Source organism: Lepidochelys olivacea (genome assembly GCF_965140295.1).
Source record: "Lepidochelys olivacea isolate rLepOli2 genome assembly, chromosome: 10".
NCBI lineage: Eukaryota > Metazoa > Chordata > Testudines > Cheloniidae > Lepidochelys > Lepidochelys olivacea.
Genome location: NC_140420.1, coordinates 40,006,011 through 40,026,663, shown reverse-complemented (window position 1 = coordinate 40,026,663; position 20,653 = coordinate 40,006,011). Strand labels below are relative to the sequence as shown.

At 46.9% G+C, this 20,653-nt stretch overlaps 1 protein-coding gene across 4 annotated transcripts in view; it reads right to left on the bottom strand.

Annotated features, from left to right (window-relative positions):
- STRA6 (signaling receptor and transporter of retinol STRA6) overlaps nucleotides 1-13,897 on the bottom strand; it is a 54,665-nt gene extending 40,768 nt beyond the window's left edge. The window contains exons 1-3 of one of the 4 annotated variants that reach the window (XM_084640913.1): nucleotides 13,786-13,897; nucleotides 13,377-13,457; nucleotides 4,602-4,732 (exon numbers count right to left, since the gene is read on the bottom strand). In XM_084640913.1, coding sequence (XP_084497039.1) covers nucleotides 4,602-4,711 — 110 coding nt within the window. In that variant the 5' untranslated portion in view covers nucleotides 4,712-4,732; nucleotides 13,377-13,457; nucleotides 13,786-13,897. Of the gene's footprint in view, nucleotides 1-4,601; nucleotides 4,733-7,065; nucleotides 7,207-13,376; nucleotides 13,719-13,785 lie in introns of those variants that run through there. The other 3 variants (XM_084640912.1, XM_084640914.1, XM_084640915.1) reach the window with 3 other exon arrangements.
- Nucleotides 13,898-20,653: the final 6,756 nt, after the last annotated feature.

Sequence of the window (20,653 nt, the reverse complement as noted above, 5' to 3'; positions counted from 1 at the left end):
AGATGGCTGCCCAGCCTCCTTTTGAAAACCACCTGTGAAGCTGATCTCCCCCATGCCAAGTTCTCTAGCATGGAACCGCTTCTCAGCTCCATGCTAAGTGGATCTCCATGCTGCCCCACTAGACTGCTGAGCCCCTTTTGCTTCCCAGCATGAGGCAGGGAGCCAGAGCAGCAGGAGGGGCCAGGTGAGAGGCTGTTTAGGAAGCTAACTGGGCAGCGAACAGTGTTAGCCATATATCCCACCCACAACATCTCTAGTACATGGGCAAATCATGAAGGCTCAAAAACCCAGTGATAGCCAATGCCCTTAGGGGTTGGCCAGGAGAATGGATGATTGGGCACATGGTTCAAAGAAGAGCCTGGAGTTCTGAAAAGGCTGCTGGAGAGATGGAATGGGAGGCAGGTTGGCTGCCTCTTTTAGGGGCCTGTGATCAATGAAGCGAGGGTAGCTCCCTTTTATGGACACCAAATCAGCCAGTTAGCTGTAAAATCCCTCTTGGTGTCTGTTCTCTGTTTGCTTTACCTATAAAGGGTTAACAAGCCCACAGGTAAAAGAAAAGGAGTGGGCACCTGACCAAAGGAGCCAATGGGAAAGGGCTAAAACTTTTTTAAATTGGGAAAAACCTTCTCTTTGTGATCTATTGTTCTCTCTGGGCTGCAGCGACATGGAGCAGCAATGCTATAAGCAGGAATGCTGTGTAAAGCTTTAAGCCTGGTATGAGAAATCATCAGATCATACCTAGAATTACATATTTGCGGGATTTCAAATAAGTAAGTAAATTAGAAATGTTTAAATAGACGCAATCAGGTTTATTTCTTTAGTTTGGCTTGTGAATCTCCTCTGTGCTAACCCCAGATGGTTTTGTTTGCTTGTAACCTTTAATCTGAACCCCCAAGGAAGCTATTTTGGGTGCTTGATTTTTGGAATTGCCTTTTTAAAATCTAGCAAAAGCCTAAGTTCCAGATGTTTTTTTTTTTTCCCTTTTTGTTAAGAAAATTTACCTTTTTAAAGAACAGGATTGGATTTTTGGTGTCCTAAGAGGTTTGTGCATGCTGTTTGATTAGCTGGTAGCAACAGCTAATTTCCTTTGTTTTCTTTCTCAGCTCTTCCCCGAAGGGGGGTGAAAGGGCTTGAGGGTACCCCACAGGGAGGAATTCCAAAGTGCTCCTTCCTGGGTCCAAGAGGGTTTTTTGCATTTGGGTGGTGGCAGTGTTTGCCAAGCCAAGGTCACAGAAAAGCTATATCCTTGGGAGTTTAATACAAGCCTGGAGTGGCAAGTATTAATTTTTAAAATCCTTGCGGGCCTCCACCTTCTGTACTCAAAGTGCCAGAGTGGGGATTCAGCCTCGACAGGGCTGCTGCTGAATAAGAAGAGATGATGATTCAGGAGCCAGCCATCAGCAGCAAATCTATGAGCTGCCAGTGGAGGAGGACAGACCATGGGAGAAAGAGAGCAGGTGGGAAGGAAGAGAGAGAGGAACAGAACAGATGACAGCAGGGTGTGAAAAGCAGAGCAGTGGAGAGAATACAATACAAGCTTTAAACAAACGAAGGCCTGATTTTAGGCATCTTACTTTGGAGTTGTCCAACTTGATTATCACAGAGGGCGGAACACCCTACCTGTGACCATAACTTTAAAAGGAGTCCCAAGTTATGCCCCTTAAAATTAAGGCACCTAAAATCATTAGTGACTGTTGAAAGTTTGGGCCCAAGACAAACCCCCTCTCCATTACAGACAATAGAGAATGTTACTTTCAAGGGATAGTGCAATGGCCACAGTGAACAGGAGGGAAAGCAGGGCTGGGCAATCCCACCTAGATGAAGTATTTTGCAGACACATGCACTCCACACACTGACATTTGAGATCCTCATATCCGGAGATCTATCAGACCTGCCTTCCTCATAGACGCACATGTCAGTCGTGTAGTAATAATATCTAGCTCTTATCTAGCACGGTACAGTTGTCTATCTCAAAGCACTTTACAAAGGTGGTCAGTATCATTACCCCATTTTACAGATGGGGAAACTGAGGCAGATTCAGAGGAAATTACTTGCCCAAGGTCACCCAGCAGGCCAGTGGCAAGAACCAGGAATAGAACTCAGGTCTCCCAAAACCCAGTCCAACACTTTATCCACTAGGCCACACTGCCTCCCTAAGTCACACACTGAGGGCTTGTCTTCATGTACAGTGCTACAGCGGCATAGCCGCAGCAGTTTAGTGAAGATGCTACTACACCAACGGGAGAGCTTTTTTCCGTAGATGTAGTTCATCCATCTCCCCGAGAGGCGGTAGCTATGTGGGAGAAGCTTTCCCATCGACATAGCACTATATACATGGGGGGTTAGGTCAGTACAACTATGTCACTCAGGGGTGTGGATTTTTTACACCTCTGAGTGACTTAGTTATACTGACACAGATCTGTAGTGTAGACCTGGCATTAGGGGTCATTGACTTATTTGGTCGTTAGTGGAGGACTAGAGAAGCATTCTGAAGATACTTCCCTGAATCTCCCTCATCTGCAAGAGTCTGCTCATTAGGTCTTGGGTTTGACCGGAAGAAGTGGTGTGTTTTAAATCAAGGGCGCTATCTCAACTCTAGCCGAGACAAAATTCTAGTGCAGACAAAGCACTGTCGTGTTTACCTCAGTGTAGCTAGCCAAGGTAAACCATAGGCCTCCTGCATCAGGGTAAAAATCTTCCTGGGCCTTTAGTCTGTTGATGTAACAACCCAGTGGAGACATCACCGTGTAAGACACCCCCTCTTTTGCAGTGAAGACAGCCTATAAGAGCAGGTGTTTTAAGAGATTTGGGAGACTTTGCTTATTTCACAAGGGTAGAAATACCCATGGGACAATATTTCAGCACCTTCGCTTCTTCCAAATCCAGAAATGCAAAAGAACATAAAATCAGAGTCAGTAAATAACACGAATGTTCTAGAACCTTCAAAGCAAAACAGTAATTCAAAAAAAGCTGTGTTTAGTTTAATCCAATCTTTTTTGACAATTCTCAGTGATCAACGTCCAATCAACATTTCAATGATATTTACCCTGATATGAATCAAGATTTAGAACCTCAGTCAAAATATTATCAGATTCTGCAAACTTTAGAGGCTTTTTGTTCTATACATGGTGCTAACCCCTATTCTTCTTGGCAACCCTGGAGCAAAGGAGTTAATTGTATTTCCACTGGGAAAGAATAAAAATATTCCATTCCCCATCATCCTTACATAGGAAGGATCAAATTCAAGAATGCTTACTGTTGATCATGTGCTTGAGTGCTGTCCTAAATCAGGGCAATAGAGCCAAAACTTGACAGTGCATGGAAATGAAACAACACTTTGTGCCTAATCCTGCTCATATGGATTGCAGGGGAGCAGGATCAGGTGGAAGTGAGAAAGAAAATGTGCTTTGCTAAGGCATGGTGGACCAGATGCAGGGGCTGTCGTCTCTGCAGTTTGCATGGTAACAAGGATTTGCCACAAGCCATCAGCTCTTGCTAGCAATACACTATATAAATGCATCTAAATATGCAGTTCATCCAAAGGGATAATATTTTTCCCAAGACAACAGATACATCGTAATGCTGCAGTAGTTACTGAAAACATCAACTTGAAACAAGTGTTAGATGGCTAAGTGGCAAAGGACTCCTTTGAGAGCACCCTGCACATAAACAATGTCACCAACATGGACCTACAAGACTGGGGTACCCACATTGCAGTTATGGGATTGTCTCCCCCGGCAGACACTTGGGGATTGCAACAGAGCCCTCCGGAGCTAAGAGCATGAGCTGCTACAACTTAGGCTAAAGAGCCAAGGCTCCTTAGCTGTGGGGTTTAAACTCACCCATACCTTCTGTGGATTGGACACAGACTAGGACCTGTAACACACATACCAATGTGGTTACACAGTCAATGTAATGTATAATGCATTGTAATGGAGAACTCTGTCCCATATGGCAAAGCAACTGTCTTAACTGGCCTGGGTGGTATGTCCCAACCTGCAGTTGTCAACAGGAGCCAATTTAAAGTGCCCATGCCAGGAAGTAGGAAAAGTTGGAGAGAGGAAGTAGAGAGGTCCCTTAACGATACCATGGGCCAGCTGTGGTGTCATGCAATTCTGCATATCACAGCCTCTCATCCCCAAAAATCAGATGTCGTGAGCAGCAACAAAAAGCAACACCAGTGCAGTGATGCACAGATAACACTAACATAGCGCTTTGCATGCTGAAGGAACATCAGTACATGTGCCAGGTAGCTGGAGGTTATTAGTGCCATCTTAAAGATGGGGAAATTGAGGCATAGAGTGGTCAGGTTTTATAACCAGAGTCAAGTGTTGCTATTGACAATTTTTTATTTGGTCATTTTTCTAAAAAGTCACTAGTGGGAAGTAGCAACGAGGAGAAAGTTGGGAGGGTGGGGAGACGGGAAGAGTTGTGCATGCATGGAGGGGAGTTCCTACTTTCCTTGATCAGAAAAATAAAATTTCATTCCAGGAAAATGGGAATTTGAGACAAAAAATGATTCCCCTGCCTAACTAAGGTCAGGGTACCCTCCAGCTGCAGGGCATAACTGGGAAAAAAAACCCCAAGGGTTGATCACTCACTCATCTTGTGGCATCTCGGGTTCCATGGATTCATACATGTACCAATCAGAACTGGCGAAGTCATCATAAGCAAGGGAGCCGTGGGCTGCCAAGGAGCTGTCGTTCACCATTCTCTTCTCTCTCCACCTCCTCTGGGAAAAAGAAAGAAGAATTAAAAAAAAATTCTTGCCTTCTGCTCTTGGTAGAGCAAAAATACCCACAAGGATTGCAACAAATATTTTCCCTGGAGTTCTCTAGGGTCAGTTCAAAATGCTAAGTTTGCACAGGCTACTTTATGCTCTCGGTACTGGAGGGTCACATTGACGGATTGGGAGGTGGGGGGTAAGAATCTCTCCCTTCCAGTTAGGGCTCTTTGCCATGTGAATTTGCATCATTTCAACAGCTGATACAAACAAAAGTAAAAAAGCCAAATCTCTACCGTGAAAAATCCAGTCTTGATTGGAGCTAAAAAGATTAAAGAGCTCAAGGCATGTTTAACTGGGTCCCTTCCACTCTCTCCTCCACCCCTCCTACCCAGCCTCAGTGCCCAGAGAATCAGAGTCTTTGTTTCAGTTACTTAACAGCATTTACATGAAAGCCTGCGAGTTGTGCAAGGGTCAAGATTTGGCTCCCTAGCAAGACACAGGCTAATCTAGAAAAGAATCAAGAAGGTCAGTGCGGTAACTGTCTGAACACAGGATTGAGCCAGGCTCTGCTCCCTTCCTGGGGCATTTTAAGCTGCTGTACCACATAGTACATGGCTATACCAGTCAGAAACAGTCCCCTGTGCTTTTCACTCAAGCTGATGCTGTAACTCCTCTGCCTCTAGCCTTCACTTCATCTGGGACATTTCAGACCCTGGAGATGAGTCAGCAATGACGCTGCTTCTCTCTGTTCTACTGCTGAAGAGAAAGACATCAAAGCAAAGGGATAGAGAACAACCTTCCTTACTGGCAAAACAGAGGCCCAGAAATAGGTTTCCAATTGCAGAGCAGAACAAATGCCAGACAAGCACTGCTAAGCTCCTTGAATGGACTTTCTGTAGAAAGTTCTGTAACGCCAACAGTTGCTCAATGCAGCATCACAGCTGTTTGTAGAGAGGCAGAAGAGGTCATTTAGAGGCAGACTGCGATACCCTTCCCTGCTTGATTCCAAAGAGTCATCCCACTCGCTTGAGTCAGGCGCTGCTCAGTATGAGCAAGGGGACCAGCAGTTTGCCCTTATCGAGCAGCCTGACAGAGGTCAGAAGCAGAGCAGAGGAAAATAGAAACAGGCCAAGATTTCAAACTGGGATTCTAAAGTTAGGCTCCCACATCCATACATTGGCATCTAAATAAAAGCGGCTTGATGTTCCGGAGGTATTGCATATCCATAGCGTCTGTTGAAATCAACGGGAATAGGAGATGATCAGCACTTTTATTTAGGTCCTGTGGATTCAGATGCCTAACTTTAAGCTCCCAGGTTTGAACATTCTTTTTCCATGGTTCCTTTCCCTGATACTTGGAATAACCCCCCTGCTCAGAGAAAAAAATATTTTGTGTTCCTCAAAGTTGCTTGTTGCTGCCACAGATTGGCCTGGACATTTACCATCTCTCTTCAGTAATAAGAAGAAATAGCAATTTATTACAGTATTGAATTTTTGTTAACTTTTTCCCCCAGCACTTTCAGCATTTTTTTTTAAACTAAGGCACCATATGGCTCCCACGACCACATTATCTGAGCACAATCTAATGAACTTCCCATCATGACACTCCTGGGAGGTAGAGCAGTGCTCTCATCCCTGTTTTACAGATGGGGAGCTGAGGCACAGAGACTGAGACCCTGATCTGCAAAGGAATTTAGCCTAATTTCCATTGAAATTAACAAACCTCAATTCATTAGTTTCAGTGGAAGTTGGGAGCCTAAATATCTTGGAGGGTCTGGGTGACTTGCCCAAGAGCACAGAGGGAGTCTGTGGCAGAGCTGGGAATTGAAAGTGTTTAGTTAAAATAAGACATGACACTGGTCCCTGTATCTGACTTCCCTGGTTGCACCTGGGACCAAATTAACATCCCAAGAGATGCTTTTCTTATTGTATCTCCAGCCCAGTCAAAACAAAAACCAGGAAGTGCTGGAAATACCCCAAGGCAGCTGGATAGGAGAATTATAGCCATATTTGCAGACTCCTGGTTCAATTAGAGGCTTCTGGGGCAGGGGCGCACACACACACACACACACAAAAACCCACAAACTAAGAGTACGGTTAGTGACATTTCAGGTTCCTCTAGACTCCCCCATAACCTGCAAAGCATGGAAGCAAGGAAAAAATCTCCAGCATTCCTTGCCACCTTCATGTTACCTAAAATGCTGCTAATAACACACTGGATGAGAAATTATATTATATATCCCAGCTTCTATCCACTTCATGCTCCACTGCAAACTTTAGCAGCAACATCATATACTCTTGATCAACAGATGTGCACATCTGACCGCCCCACATTTATACCTTTGAGAAGTTATTCTCCTTTAGTGGCACCAAGGTTGCTATTAAAGTTTTGCATTAGAGCATGTTACTCCCTGGAGAGACCAAGCCAGGAATCTTCTCTGGGGCAGCTGCTGAGGTTGTTCCATGGCACCATTGCTCTTTCTGTGGAAGGCACAAGAAGAGTTGTAGATAAACATTGCAACAGAGCAACAGTGCACAGCAACACCCATACTTACATAGCAAGTGTTTGTCAATGAATAATACTGCTCAGCACTCATTTTATTTTCTAGACACAACAAATCCTGCATCTTGGCAGGGAGTTGGACTCAGTGACCCTGGCAGTCCCTTATGACCCTATGATTCTATTTGACATCTTCAAAGCACTTTCCAAGCAAGACCCCATTTGTCCTCTCATACAGATAAGGGAATGATCACCAGCTGCTTCCGTCTGGTGCCACTCTGGAGCCTAGGTAGCTGGTGCAGAACGATGCTTTGCCTTCCACAGTGGCAGGCCCAAAGACACCCCTCCAGGTCCAGACACCCCAGACTTGGGGCACGTTTGGATTCAAGTCCCAACATTGCAGCTGCCCCTTTATTTCCATAATGTGCTGAATTGAACACTCAGTCTGGAACACCCCAGAACGTTTACACCTTCCAGATTAGCTGGGCCCCATCTCAATCCATTGGTTCCCAGAGCCCCTACCAAGGGTGGGGCCCTCTTGTGCTATCTGCTGTACATGCACATAGTGAGGCCAACCCTGTGCTGAGGAGCTCTCAGCCTAAATAGATGAGGCAGACAAAGGGTGGGGGAGACAGAACCCAGCAAGAGCTGAGGCACAGAGGCATTAAGTGGCTTGCCAAGGTCACACAGGAGTCTGGCAGAACCAGGAATCAAACCCAGGCCTCCTGAGTCCCACTCCAGTGCCTTAGCCACAAGATTCATCCTTCCCTCTCATAAGGGATCCATTGTACTACCTCCTGCATCATCATTAGTTCTCCCTTTACAGACCCCCACGTGGAGCCAGAACTACTGAGACCATCATGTTTGGTTCAGCCTGCTCTGAAGCCAGGCCACTGCAGGTGTGATTCACCTGCCAAGAATGTAGCACTCAGTAAAAGAAGGAGCCTATAAAACCCATGCAGCTCCTTGCAGCACCATAAAAGAATCGGTTCACCCTGGAAGGCATCCTGAGGGGAAGCAATACCAGGTGTGTACCCCGGGGTTTACAGAACGGATGGACCAGGGCAGCTTTTAGTAAAGCACCTGCATTTGGAAACTAGGCTTCAACATATGTTGCAACTGCTGCTGCTAAAACATATGACCAGATGTTCAACTGGCATACGTCAGCATTCATGGAGCATTGCCAGGCTGCACCAGCCAAGGATCTGGCCCATGGTATTTAAATTAAACATAGCTCCAAGCCTGGCATTTGAGAATAGTCTCCATCTCCTTGCTTTCAGACACACAACACAAAGAGCTAGAGAAAGTACCTGCAGAAGATGTGCGGCTACAGAAACACTGGGGAGGGTGGGGGGGTAGAAGAGAGGAATGAACCTTGATTAGCAGCTCCATTTGTACGAAACCAACAACAATCTCTAGCTCTTATATAGCTTTTTTCATCAGCACTTTACAAAGGGAAGTCAGTATCATTAGCCCCATTCTTCATATGGGGAAAACTGAGGCACAGAGCAGGGAAGGGAATTACCAAGGCCACCCAGCAGGCCAGTGGCAGAGCTGAGAATACAACTCAGGTCTCCTGCATCCCAGTTCAGGGCTCTAGCTGCCTGATGTCACAGCCTAATGCAACTCTGTAAGAAAAATCAAGTTACAATTTTGCAAGTTGGAAACTCCTTTTTACCTAGGGTGACCATATGTCCCATTTTGGCTGGGACAGTCCCTTTTTTTAAGCCCTGTCCCAACCATCCCAACTTTATATATATTGACAACTTGATCACTTGGCAAGAGCAAATGGGACAAATGCCCACTTTTGTCAAAAAAGTGGGGTGCTGTGCGGAGGAACATGCCGGGGGGGGGGGGAGCGAAGATGCCAGCCCTGCACAGGCAGGGAGGCAGGGCTGGAGGGGTAGCGTTCCAGTATGTGGGGGGTTGGCAGGGTTCCAGCAACAGCCTGGCATGGGGCGGGGGGGGGCGCACTCAGGCAAGCAACTGGGGGTATCCAGTTTTTCCTTTGGGAAATATGGTCACCCTATTCTTACCTGAAGTACCTTGCAGGGTTTATACATCACAAGTGGTCAGGGTCTTGGCTTAATGTACAGTCTTGAACTATAGCAAGCAAACTCTAGAACCGTGCAGCCACAGGGTCAGCACTGACCCAGAAGGCAGAGTTCCACCTATTGATCCCCACCAGCCCATGCTTTTAGGAGGTCTCCCATCCACGCACTGGCCAGCCCAAGCGTCTTTAAAGCTTTTGAAGGCTGGGGGCAGGGGGGAGGCCAGGGGAGGCTAGTTTTGTTCTGTATCATTGGCTGATTGGAGTCCCACATCTGTGACTAAGGAACAGCTGTTGAGGACAAGCAGGCAGGGGGAGCCTCAGAGACTTTCCAATGCTGTCATGGATTTGGCGGTTCAAGGCTCTTCCTCCAGGGCTAAGTACAATGATTCTTCAGCGCTCCCATCCTTAGCCAGACTACTGGGGTGAATCAGATATAGGATTCACTAGCTGACTAATCTACCAATGCAATGCTGGCTCCCTGGGGTCATGCGCCCAGGAGAGAATCTTGCACTTACACCAGTTTGCCTCTGGAGAAGAGCCAGAAATTGGGGGATGGGGTCTGGTTCCTAAGGACAGTCTCTTCAGCACAGCTATCAATGGATGCTACATTCCTTAATGCTTGAGGACCTGGGACATCAGGTGTTAGCAGTACACTGGTGGCATTGCCTTAAGGTGCAATAAAGTTTTGCACTGCTGTATGGCACCATGAGGATTAAAGAAATAACAGTGGGAATGGGGCTCACAAGACAGCCTGTCTCAGCCTGTGGCCTGCAGAGCAGAGGCTATGCAAGAGTGAGAGGATTCTCAGGGCTTGGGTGTGAAGTTGCTGGACTAACAGTGTTCTGTTAGTCCAGCAACTAAAGAGTTAGCCTCTAGGTTGCATGCAGAGGGCCTGTTGCATTCAGGGCTCAACCCTGCGGGCCTGGCCAACTTCAACATGAAATCTTGCTTAGTAAAGATTGCAGGATCAGGCCCATACCCGAATTGGAAATCCCAGTGAGCCCAAAGCTAGTGAGAGTAGCTAGAGTGATTGAGCGACTCCAGTTGAGGATCAGGCTCAACATATGGAGACAATGTCTCCACACGGACCAATTTGTTTTGGAGCCCTGTCAAGCCTCCACTGACCAATCCTGAGCCCGGACCTCTCCCTGGCTCCAGGCATTAGGAGTAAACATTACCCATCCCTCATTCCCCACTGAGCTTGGAACACAGAGATCCTTGTGCTCTCCCACCGCACAGAGCCCCACTCCACCCAGCCTTTAACCGAAACCTGATCGCTTTGCTCCTCTAGCTAACCTCTGCCTGGGAATGCTGGGGCTTTGATCACAGCAACACCAGTGAGATTGATGGTCTCAATAAAGGCCCTTCATAGTCTTCATTTCCCACTATCTATCACTCCCTGGGGAGCTTTTGCATCTCACCACTATGAAGTGGGGGGGGAGGGGGGAGTGAGGCTGGGAGAGGTGGACTCCCCCCGTGTAATGACAGCTTATTGTGCAGCTTTTAATAAAAATGATAAAGATCCATCTCCAGAACTGTTCTGGGAGCCCTTTTTATTTTTAAAAGGGATTTCGTTTAATTCAATTGAGCTTCGCACAGAGCTGAGGCAGGAATGAAACAAGACGGACGGATCGGCTGTGGCTCGTCCAGAACTCCCCACAGTGCCTGCCGCATTTGTCTGTGCTGGGTTTGCTTAGTCTGTTAGATTTATTTATTTGCACCAGGGAGGGGCAGCTTTTCACACACACTGTTTGCACAGGTGCCAGTTAAGCAAAACAGCTGTCAGCTTACTAACGGTTAAGCAAATCCATAAAGAAACCATTAGCCATTTGCTCTTAAATTCAATCATCCCCTACTGGCATCAAGATGCAACCTGGTGATGTAGTGTAATAAATCTGTGGCTGCACAGGAATTCATGCTAATCACCATCGTGCCTGTGATATCACTGTGGTAGTGGCGGTAGAACTCAGAGCCTCCTGCTCCAAAATCACCAACCTTTCCCCACTTTTGCTAAAGGAGAATCTCCCCACTAGCTGTTAGCAGGATAGGGTCTATGATACAGCTGTGTAGCTCTGATTCCATGCAGTAAAGAGCAGAGGAATATCCAATAAGGCCAGTGCAGGCCAAATCCTGAAAGGTATTTAGGTGACTCATTGATTTCAAGACCTTTGAGGATCAGGGCCTATGTTATGTAACGTGGATATATTAGCATACTGCCTGTTTTTTAAGAGGTGGACCTCATCAGCCACTGCAGGGCAGCCCCTGCCGGGCAGCCCCTGCCACACCCCATGTGAGGGGAGAACAGGGGTGATTTCCTGGAGGGGGGGACACAACTGGCTCTGTGCCTGAAGTAGAGGCCCCCTGCACTGAGGGCATTCTCCAAGACTGTCCTTATGCCTGCCCTATGGCCTCTGCTCCAACCTCGCTAGCACAATGGGCTTCATGGAAACACTGAATCAGGCCAAAGTGGCCAAGCACAGCCCCTGTGAAGCCAGCCATCTCTGCACTAGTGCCTTAGGCCCAGATTTTTGAAGCTATGTAGACACTACTGCGCTTGGCATCACACCACCACACCAATTTAGGAGTATAAATCTCTCTTTCAAAAGGGATTTAGACACCTAGGCATCTAAACCCCATCAACTGGAATTCTGGCTCCCCAGTTCCTAAGTCCCTTTTGAAAGGAGGAGTCAGGCGCCTCAATCAATTAGGCATTGCGATGCTGAGCGCAATGCCTACATAGCTTTACAGACCTGCACCTTGGTGGCAAGGGGGCATAGAGACACCAGTGATCTTGATAGCCCATGAAGTCCAGAGCCTTTGGAATTGCCCCAGTACAGCACTAGTGAGAGCGAGACACACATTCATGGGGCAAGGGAAGTCCCAGAATATTCCATGCCCCTGTCACCCACATAGCATTCCCTTGCACACAGGAAGCCTCCTGGAGGTCAGCAGCACCCCCTACCCCCACTGCTTCCAGCCTGGTGGGAGTGGGAGACCCTGGAAAGACAAGCGCATTTACTGTTGTGGCAGTCTGGGCAAGAGGGCACTTCTCTGGCTGTTTGCAAGCAAGTTTGGTGTTCATAATGGAAGCGCTCCTGGCTGGTGCCAGTCAGTGTGTGTTCAGGGGCTGTGCAAGCTTCCCATACTTCACACACATCTCTGCTGAGACACTTCACTGACTGTACCCCCTGCTATACCTGCCCTGTACCCTCAGCTTCCCCGCAGCTCTGCCAATCCTCCTCAAGCCAGGCCAGTAGCCAAGGCTGGATCCACCAACCAAGCAGCTGTATGCCAGTCCCCACCTGCGCTATTAACCCTTCAGCCCCGACTCAACATTAAAGCAGCACATGGTGAAATGCTCAGAGACTGAAGGGAGACAATGGTGTCACCACTCCATGGAGCACTGAGCTGCAGCGCCTCTTCTAGGCTGCTCAGCACCAAACAGGCTGGTCAGCCATGGAGAGTCTCCTCACCCCACCATCTGTCCTCACCACTGATCACCCAGCCTGCCAACAGCCCAAATAGCAGCCTGCAACAGTCACTGCACCCTAAGCCCCCCACTTCAGAAGCTAATTAGCTCACATGCCCCTGCTTGTAGCACATTTCCCCCTCCCCCATCCACCCTTGGCCACAGAACCCATCCAATGACTGAACTGCAAGGGGGTGGGGGTGCATGGCAAAGCATTAGTCCCCAGTCTGGACAGCCTCTGAATGTTAGAACAACTGCAGCTGGACTAGGCAACTCAGACCAGCTCTAGAACAGCGGTTCTCAGAGTGACACTTGAAAGCTTATAATGGTGATTAGAAATCATTAGCTAAGCAAACTCAAGGGGGGGTTCTAAATGCCTTTTGCTCATGTGATATTTTGAACATCAAGAACAGAATTAAATGCCTCAAACAAACTCTCCCGCAGCCAGGAGCAGCAGATTAAAGTTTGCATTTATTAACTGGAGTAATAAATAGTGGAACGTCACTAGTCACATGCAGATTCAGTAGCCTGAATTTCCCTTATAGTTTGTCAGGCTAAAGTTTATAAACAAAGTCCCCCCTGCAGCAGGGAACAACAACTTAACACAGCCCAACAAAGTAAAATGTTACCTTCTTCAGGCAACTCTTCTGAGCGGAGAGCAGATGCACAAAACTTCTCCTCTCCTCCGCAACAGTAGGAAGACGGTAATCCTGTTAAAAATACAGTCTCATTGAGAGAAACTTACAGATCAGCCACTTTCCTGCTTTCTCTCCCTGTATTTCAAAGTTACTTCAAGAGCTAGTTGTCTGGAGGCAAGTGGACTCAGCAACTGCTGCAGCTGCTCCTGTGTTTCCTAATCTGATCAGAGGATCCCAGCAGAGATGCAGCCATGCAAGCTTAAAGGCAAAGTTCAGCACACCGGAGAGAGGAGACTCTCTACTGCTGGGGAACTTTATCCCCTCCATTGCTAAGAGGGCTTGGCTCGGGGCCACCCCAGGGTTTAGAAAATTAAAAGCAACCAGTCAGTGCTTTGCTCACCCTTTGATTATCAATCACATTTCTGGAGAGTCTTCAGACAGCTCTCCGCCCCAGCACTTTGTCCACTCTGCTGTTCCCCCACCCCACGTAACACACACACAGACCATTAAGAGCTGTAGTGAACCCAGAGCCCTGAGGGACCAAACTCCAGCAAAATAGCCCCCACTTTCGCCTGTGCTGGCAGACATGAAAGGCAGGAGAGCAGATCTCCAGCTAGGGTAAACCGGCATAGCTCCACTGGAGTAAATGGGCCAGCTCATCAGCTTGTGTAAATCAGAAACACCCCATTGATTTCAGTGGAGTTATGGCAATTTATATCAGCTGAGAATCTGGCCCAGGAGCTTCCCTCTCTTTCCTCTATGCCTGACTTGCTCTGTTCCTTTGCCCCGCTACCTCTAGTTGCTCCAAATATATGAGGAGGGCTTCTCTGGCCTAGCCCCAATTCAACACAGCTCGGGGAGAGAGCTGAGTTAACTCAGTTTTTGGTTGTGTGTGACTATAGCAAGGGGGAAAGGGCCCGCTGACAGCCCTAGAGACTTAAGTCCTCTCTAGTCACAGGATAGGTACAGCTCAGCCAACAGCAGTGCAAGCTTCCTCACTGCCAGCGTAACTGTGCCCTGTCTGCTGTTAACTGACCTGATGGGAGGGCATTTGCAGTGCAGAGCACCCACATGAGTCATCCCACAGCAAGTGCAAGCTTGGTGCATTGCTACCCTGCATCCCCACTTGTACTGTTCCTCAATCTTCCTCCTGTACCTTCCTATTGTAGAGATACCTATCTCTAGGTACCTAGCCCACAGAAACAGTGGCTTCTGGGAGATTTCAGAAAGCCTTCTGGAATACTTCCGTGAACCCAGGAAATTTGTGTGGAAGAGGGCAGATTCCCCTAGTCTTTTGGGAAACTTGCATAATTCCCCACAGACCATGTGTGGAGACTGAGTCCAGCAGCCCATGCAGCTTCTCAGGAGGGCAGGTGACATTTGTTCACACAGAAAGGCCTTTTGACGAAACAAATCTTCATGAAAAGTGGTTGACGTAGTCGAACTTAGAGAAAAGCAAGCACAGGAAATGCAGGATATTCCAACATTGGCTTTTGTTCCAAATCAGGATGAAAAGTTGAAACATCTAATTTTCTCATGGAACAAAATGTTGATTTTGGAATTTTTCAATAGAAATTAAACATGTCAATATTCTCCAGTTAAAACATTTAATTTCAGTTTGTTGAACTGACCTGAAACATTTCATTTTGAGGCATTTCAATGTTAAATTGCATTTATTATTTCTCTTAGTATATAATTTATATATAGATAGATGTAATTTATTTATATGAACTAATGTTGCCAGTTGTCTTGTGGGAGCTGTAGTTCAGAATGCCTGATGCCCCCATTCTCCTCTGTGGACCAGTGTTCCCTGGGCAGACTACGTTTCCCATTATGCACTTGCAGCTGTATGACTCCCAAGATGCACTACATCAGAGGGAAGACTCTGTTGTATCATGGGAGATGTAGTCCAGCCAGGGAGCTCAGCCCATAAGAGAGAAAGGGGGCACCGAATCACATTCTCATGGGCAACAGGTCACAATAGGGAACTGCAGATTAATGTTGAGTGTTTCAGTTCAGTTCAACAAACCAAAATATTTCAGTTCAGGTTCCCCAGAAGAGCAGCGCACCCAGCAAATGAGGATCAGGCCAGGAGAGATGTCATTATGGATGAACTGAGCTGGGTGGGCCAAGGATGGACCCAGGGGCAGCTACTTGCACTGAGGAGGCAGGGTGATGTGGATCTCGTGACACTGGGAGGTGGGTGCCTCATGAGAGGCTACCTCTGTCCTTTTACAAACATGAGGGGTGGTGTTTATAAGAACCCAGAAAACCCTTTTCCCATCTCCAGAACCTGCAAAATCAGTCCCCTTCTGTGCATATTAAAATAGCAACCTGCACATTGGCATATTAGCCCCCTTGTTTCCTACTTCCACCTCCCCATGCCAGCTGCCATCAGCACAGTTGTGTCAGGATCCTGGCTGTACCCCAGACAATTCCAAAAATCCTGGTACAGTATCAGGCATGTCCCAGGCCCTTCCCTCACCCCCCTGCTCTGGAAGTAGTTTTCCTCCTCCCTGTCCTTTGTGATTATGCTGCAAAGAACTTCCACATTGTGCTGGGTGTAATACACAAAAGGCTGGACTGGGAGTTGGGGTTCTGTTGTCAGGTCTGCCACTGATCTACTGTGTGACCTTGGACAAGTCACTTCCTCTCTTCCCCCTGCTTTGGCTGCCTGGTCTATTTCGACCAATCTCTTTAGGACAGGGACTGTCTCACGAAATGTGCCTACATCACCTAGCACAAGGAGGCCTGACTTTGGTTGGGGCCACTAGACCTTACTGCTGGGCAAAACCCTGCAGTCCTGACACAGGTTAAACTCCCTTTGAAGTCAAAGGGCATTTTCCATGACTAAGGACTAGAGCAGGGATCGGCAACCTTTGGCACGCAGCCCACCAGGGAAAGCCCCTGGCAGGCTGAGTCAGTTTGTTTACCTGCCGCGTCCGCAGGTTCGGCCAATCGCAGCTCTCACTGGCCACGGTTCGCTGTCCCAGGCCAATGGGGCTGCAGGAAAGGCAGCCAGCAAATCCTTAGGCTTGCGCCACTTCCCGCAGTCCCCATTGGCCTGGAGCGGCGAACCACGGCCAGTGGGAGCTGCGATCAGCTGAACCTGCGGACGCGGCAGGTAAACAAACCAGCCTGGCCCACCAGGGGCTTTCCCTGGTGGGACGCATGCCAAAGGTTGCCGATCCCTGGACTAGAGAAATGCTACACGTTTGGGATCATCAGATGTCTTTTATTAAAAGTATCTGATCTTGCTTCCAGTTAAGTTTATGAGACATCATTACATTACTGGCCATGGGAGCCAGATAGGATCCACAGTGTTTAACAGAGATCCTAATGTTATGTAATTCTCCACCTCTAACTATCCCAAACTGTAATCATAGAATATCAGGGTTGGAAGTGACCTCAGGAGGTCATCTAGTCCAACCCTCTGCTCAAAGCAGGACCGATCCCCAACTAAATCATCCCAGCCAGGGCTTTGTGAAGCCTGACCTTAAAAACCTCTAAGGAAGGAGATTCCACCACCTCCCTAGGTAACCCATTCCAGTGCTTCACCACCATCCTAGTGAAAAAGTTTTTCCTAATATCCAACCTAAACCTCCCCCACTGCAGCTTGAGACCATTACTCCTTGTTCTGTCATCTGCTACCACTGAGAACAGTTTAGATCCATCCTATTTAGAACCCCCTTTCAGGTAGTTGAAAGCAGCTGTCAAATCTCCCCTCATTCTTTTCTTCCACAGACTAAATAATCCCAGTTCCCTCAGCCTCTCCTCATAAACCATGTGCTCCAGCCCCCTAATCATTTTTGTTGCCCTCCACTGGATTCTTTCCAATTTTTCCACATCCTTCTTGTAGTGTGAGGCCCAAAACTGGACACAGTACTCCAGATGAGGCCTCTCCAATGTCGTATAGAGGGGAATGATCACATTCCTCGATCTGCTGGCAATGCTCCTACTAATGCAGCCCAATATGCCGTTAGCCTTCTTGGCAACAAGGGTTCACTGCTGACTCATATCCAGGTTCTTGTCCACTGTAACCCCTAGGTCCTTTTCTGCAGAACTGCTGCCTAGCCACTCGGTCCTTAGTCCGTAGCAGTGCCTGAGATTCCTCCGTCCTAAGTGCAGGACTCTGCACTTGTCCTTGCTGAACCTCTTCAGATTTCTTTTGGCCCAATCTTCTGATTTGTTTAGGGCCCTCTGTATCCTATCCCTAGGCTCCAGCATATCTACCACTCCTCCCAGTTTAGTGTCATCTGCAAACTTGCTGATGGTGAAGTCCACACCATCCTCCAGATCATTAATGAAGATATTGAACAAAACCGGCCCCAGGACTGACCCTTGGGACACTCTGCTTGATACCGGCTGCCAACTAGACATGGAGCCATTGATCACTATCCGTTGAGCCCGACAATCTAGCCAACTTTCTACCCACCTTGTAGTGCATTCATCCAGCCCATACTTCCTTAACTTGCTGACAAGAATACTGTGGGAGACCGTGTCAAAAGCTTTGCTAAAGTCAAGGAATAACACGTCTACTTCTTTCCCTTCATCCACAGAACCAGTTATCTCATCATAGAAGGCAGTTAGATTAGTCAGGCATGACTTGCCCTTGGTGAATCCATGCTGACTGTTCCTGATCACTTTCTTCTCCTCGAAGTGCTTCAGAATTGATTCCTTGAGGACATGCTCCATGATTTTTCCGGGGACTGAGGTTAGGCTGACTAGCCTGTAGTTCCCAGGATCCTCCTTCTTCCCTTTTTTAAAGATTGGCACTACATTAGCCTTTTTCCAGTCTTACGGGACTTCCCCCGATCGCCATGAGTTTTCAAAGATAATGGCCAATGGCTCTGCAATCATATCCGCCAATTCCTTTAGCACTCTCGGATGCAATGCATCCGGCCCCATGGACTTGTGCATGTCCAGCTTTTGTGCATGTCCCTTCTTGTTACCCATCACATCCCTTGCTACCTGCAACTCCAGTTGAGTTTTGGCCTTCCTAATTACACCCCTGCATGCTCAAGCAATATTTTTATACTCCTCTCTAGTCATCTGTGTATATCTCATTAGATTAATTGAAAATTCATGTTTGATCACATAATTAATGACTGTATTCTAATGTATTTGCACAGTGGATTAAAGGAAATTAACCAAGATGCTTAAGGAAATATAGGGGACAAGATTTTATATTTTCACACATTATAGCTTAATGGGGTTTCAATTACAGTTATGCACAACTTTCAGAGCAAATACCATTACAATCATGATCCCACACCAAAACTCTGAATCCTTACAATTTTGGCACTCGAAAGCAAGGATTATAATCCTCTAGTGGTTTACTTAGATGCTTAATTTACCCCCTTGAATAGTCCCCGTTGATTTAATTGGGAATAGTGCCACCTCACTATTTACCCTTTTTTTCAAAAAGAAAAGGAGGACTTGTGGCACCGTAGAGACTAACATTTATTTGAGCATAAGCTTTCATCATGCATCTGATGAAGTGAGCTGTAGCTCACAAAAGCTTATGCTCAAATAAATGTGTTAGTCTCTAAGGTGCCACAAGTCCTCCTTTTCTTTTTGCGGATACAGACTAACACGGCTGCTACTCTGAAACCTTTTTTTCAGATCATTTATGAATATGTTGAATAGGACTGGTCCCAGCACAGACACCTGAAGGACACCGCTATTTACCTTTCTCCATTCTGAAAACTGACCATTTATTCCTACCCTTTGTTTCCTATCTTTTAACCAGATACCAATCCATCAGAGGACCTTCCCTCTTATCACATGACAGCTTACTTTGCTTAAGAGGCTTTGGTGAGGGACATTCCCAAAGGCTTTCTGAAAATCTAAGTAAACTATATCGTCTGGATTACCCTTGTCCACATGCTTGTTGACCCTCTTAAAGAATTCTAGCAGATTGGTGAGGCATGATTTCTCTTTACAAAAAGCATATTGACTCTTCCCCAACAAATTATGTTAATCTATGTGTTTGACAATTTTGTTCTTCACTATAGTTTCAACCCGTTTGCCTGATACTGAAATCAGGTTTACCAGCCTGTAATTGCCGGGATCAATCTCTGGAGCCCTTTTTAAAAAATGGTGTCACGTTAGCCATACTCCAGTCATTTGGTGCAGAAACTGATTTAAATGATACGTTACAGACTACAATTGGTAGTTCTGCAATTTCACATTTGAGTTAATTCAGAACTCTTGGGTGAATACCCATCAGGTCCTGGAGACTTATTACTGTTTTGTTTATCAATTTGTTCCAAAACCTCCCCTAATGATACCTCAATCTGGGACAGTTCCTCAGATTTGTCATCTAAAAAGAATAGAACTATTTCTGTCTGGTAGTATGGGATTGTTTCCCTCTGCTCCAGCTGGATGTTCTCCTTCCCTGAGACTTTCATCCTCAACAGCACAGAGGCTGTCGCACCAAGGGTGGGACCATTCTACTGTGTCCCAGAAAGTCTCATCTATGTACCTCTCTGTCTCCCTTAGCTCCTCCAGTTTAGCCACTCTGGTCTCCAAAGCCCGTACACGGTCTCTGAGGGCCAGGAGCTCCTTGCACCAAATGCACACATACACCCCTGCCAATAGGGCACGTAATCATACATGCTACATTGGGTGCAATAAACTGGATAGCCCCCACTCTGTTGCTGGACTTCTACCCTAAATTATCTTTTTACTCCTGAAGTTAGTTCCTTTGTTGAGATTTTGTTTTTATCAGGAGGTGTTTTTGGCTTTAAGTTTAAAGAATGTTAAGTGTATCTAACCCCCCACTCTCCCAGTCCCTCTGTAAACTCCCTGGCAAAACTCTCCTGTTAGTCCTGGTCTTCCTGAATAGCCCTGCCCCTTGGTTAAGGGTTGATGGGTGCTAAAGGGCTTAGGGATCAAAGCCTAGTTAAGAAGTTCTCAGCCTTGCCTAGCAGGCTGCTAGGCTCAGCACACACACGGTCAGCACACGGTCCCCCAAACAAACAGACCACATGGTATATTTCAGTCAAGCAGCAAGTACACCACAAACACAAACACACACATTACATACAACAAACTTATCCCAAAGGTCATGCAATCACGCCTCCTTCACCTAGAGAACTCCCTTGCAAAACTCCCCTGTTAGCCAGTCCTGTTCACTAGCTCCTCTCAAAAAATCTCTGGTTAAAAAAGGGAGATTCAATGTCTTGTCCAAGGTCACATGGAATCAGATTGGTTCTCTCATATCTTTGCTGTACTGAGGGCAGAAAGTGGGCAAATGTGGTTAA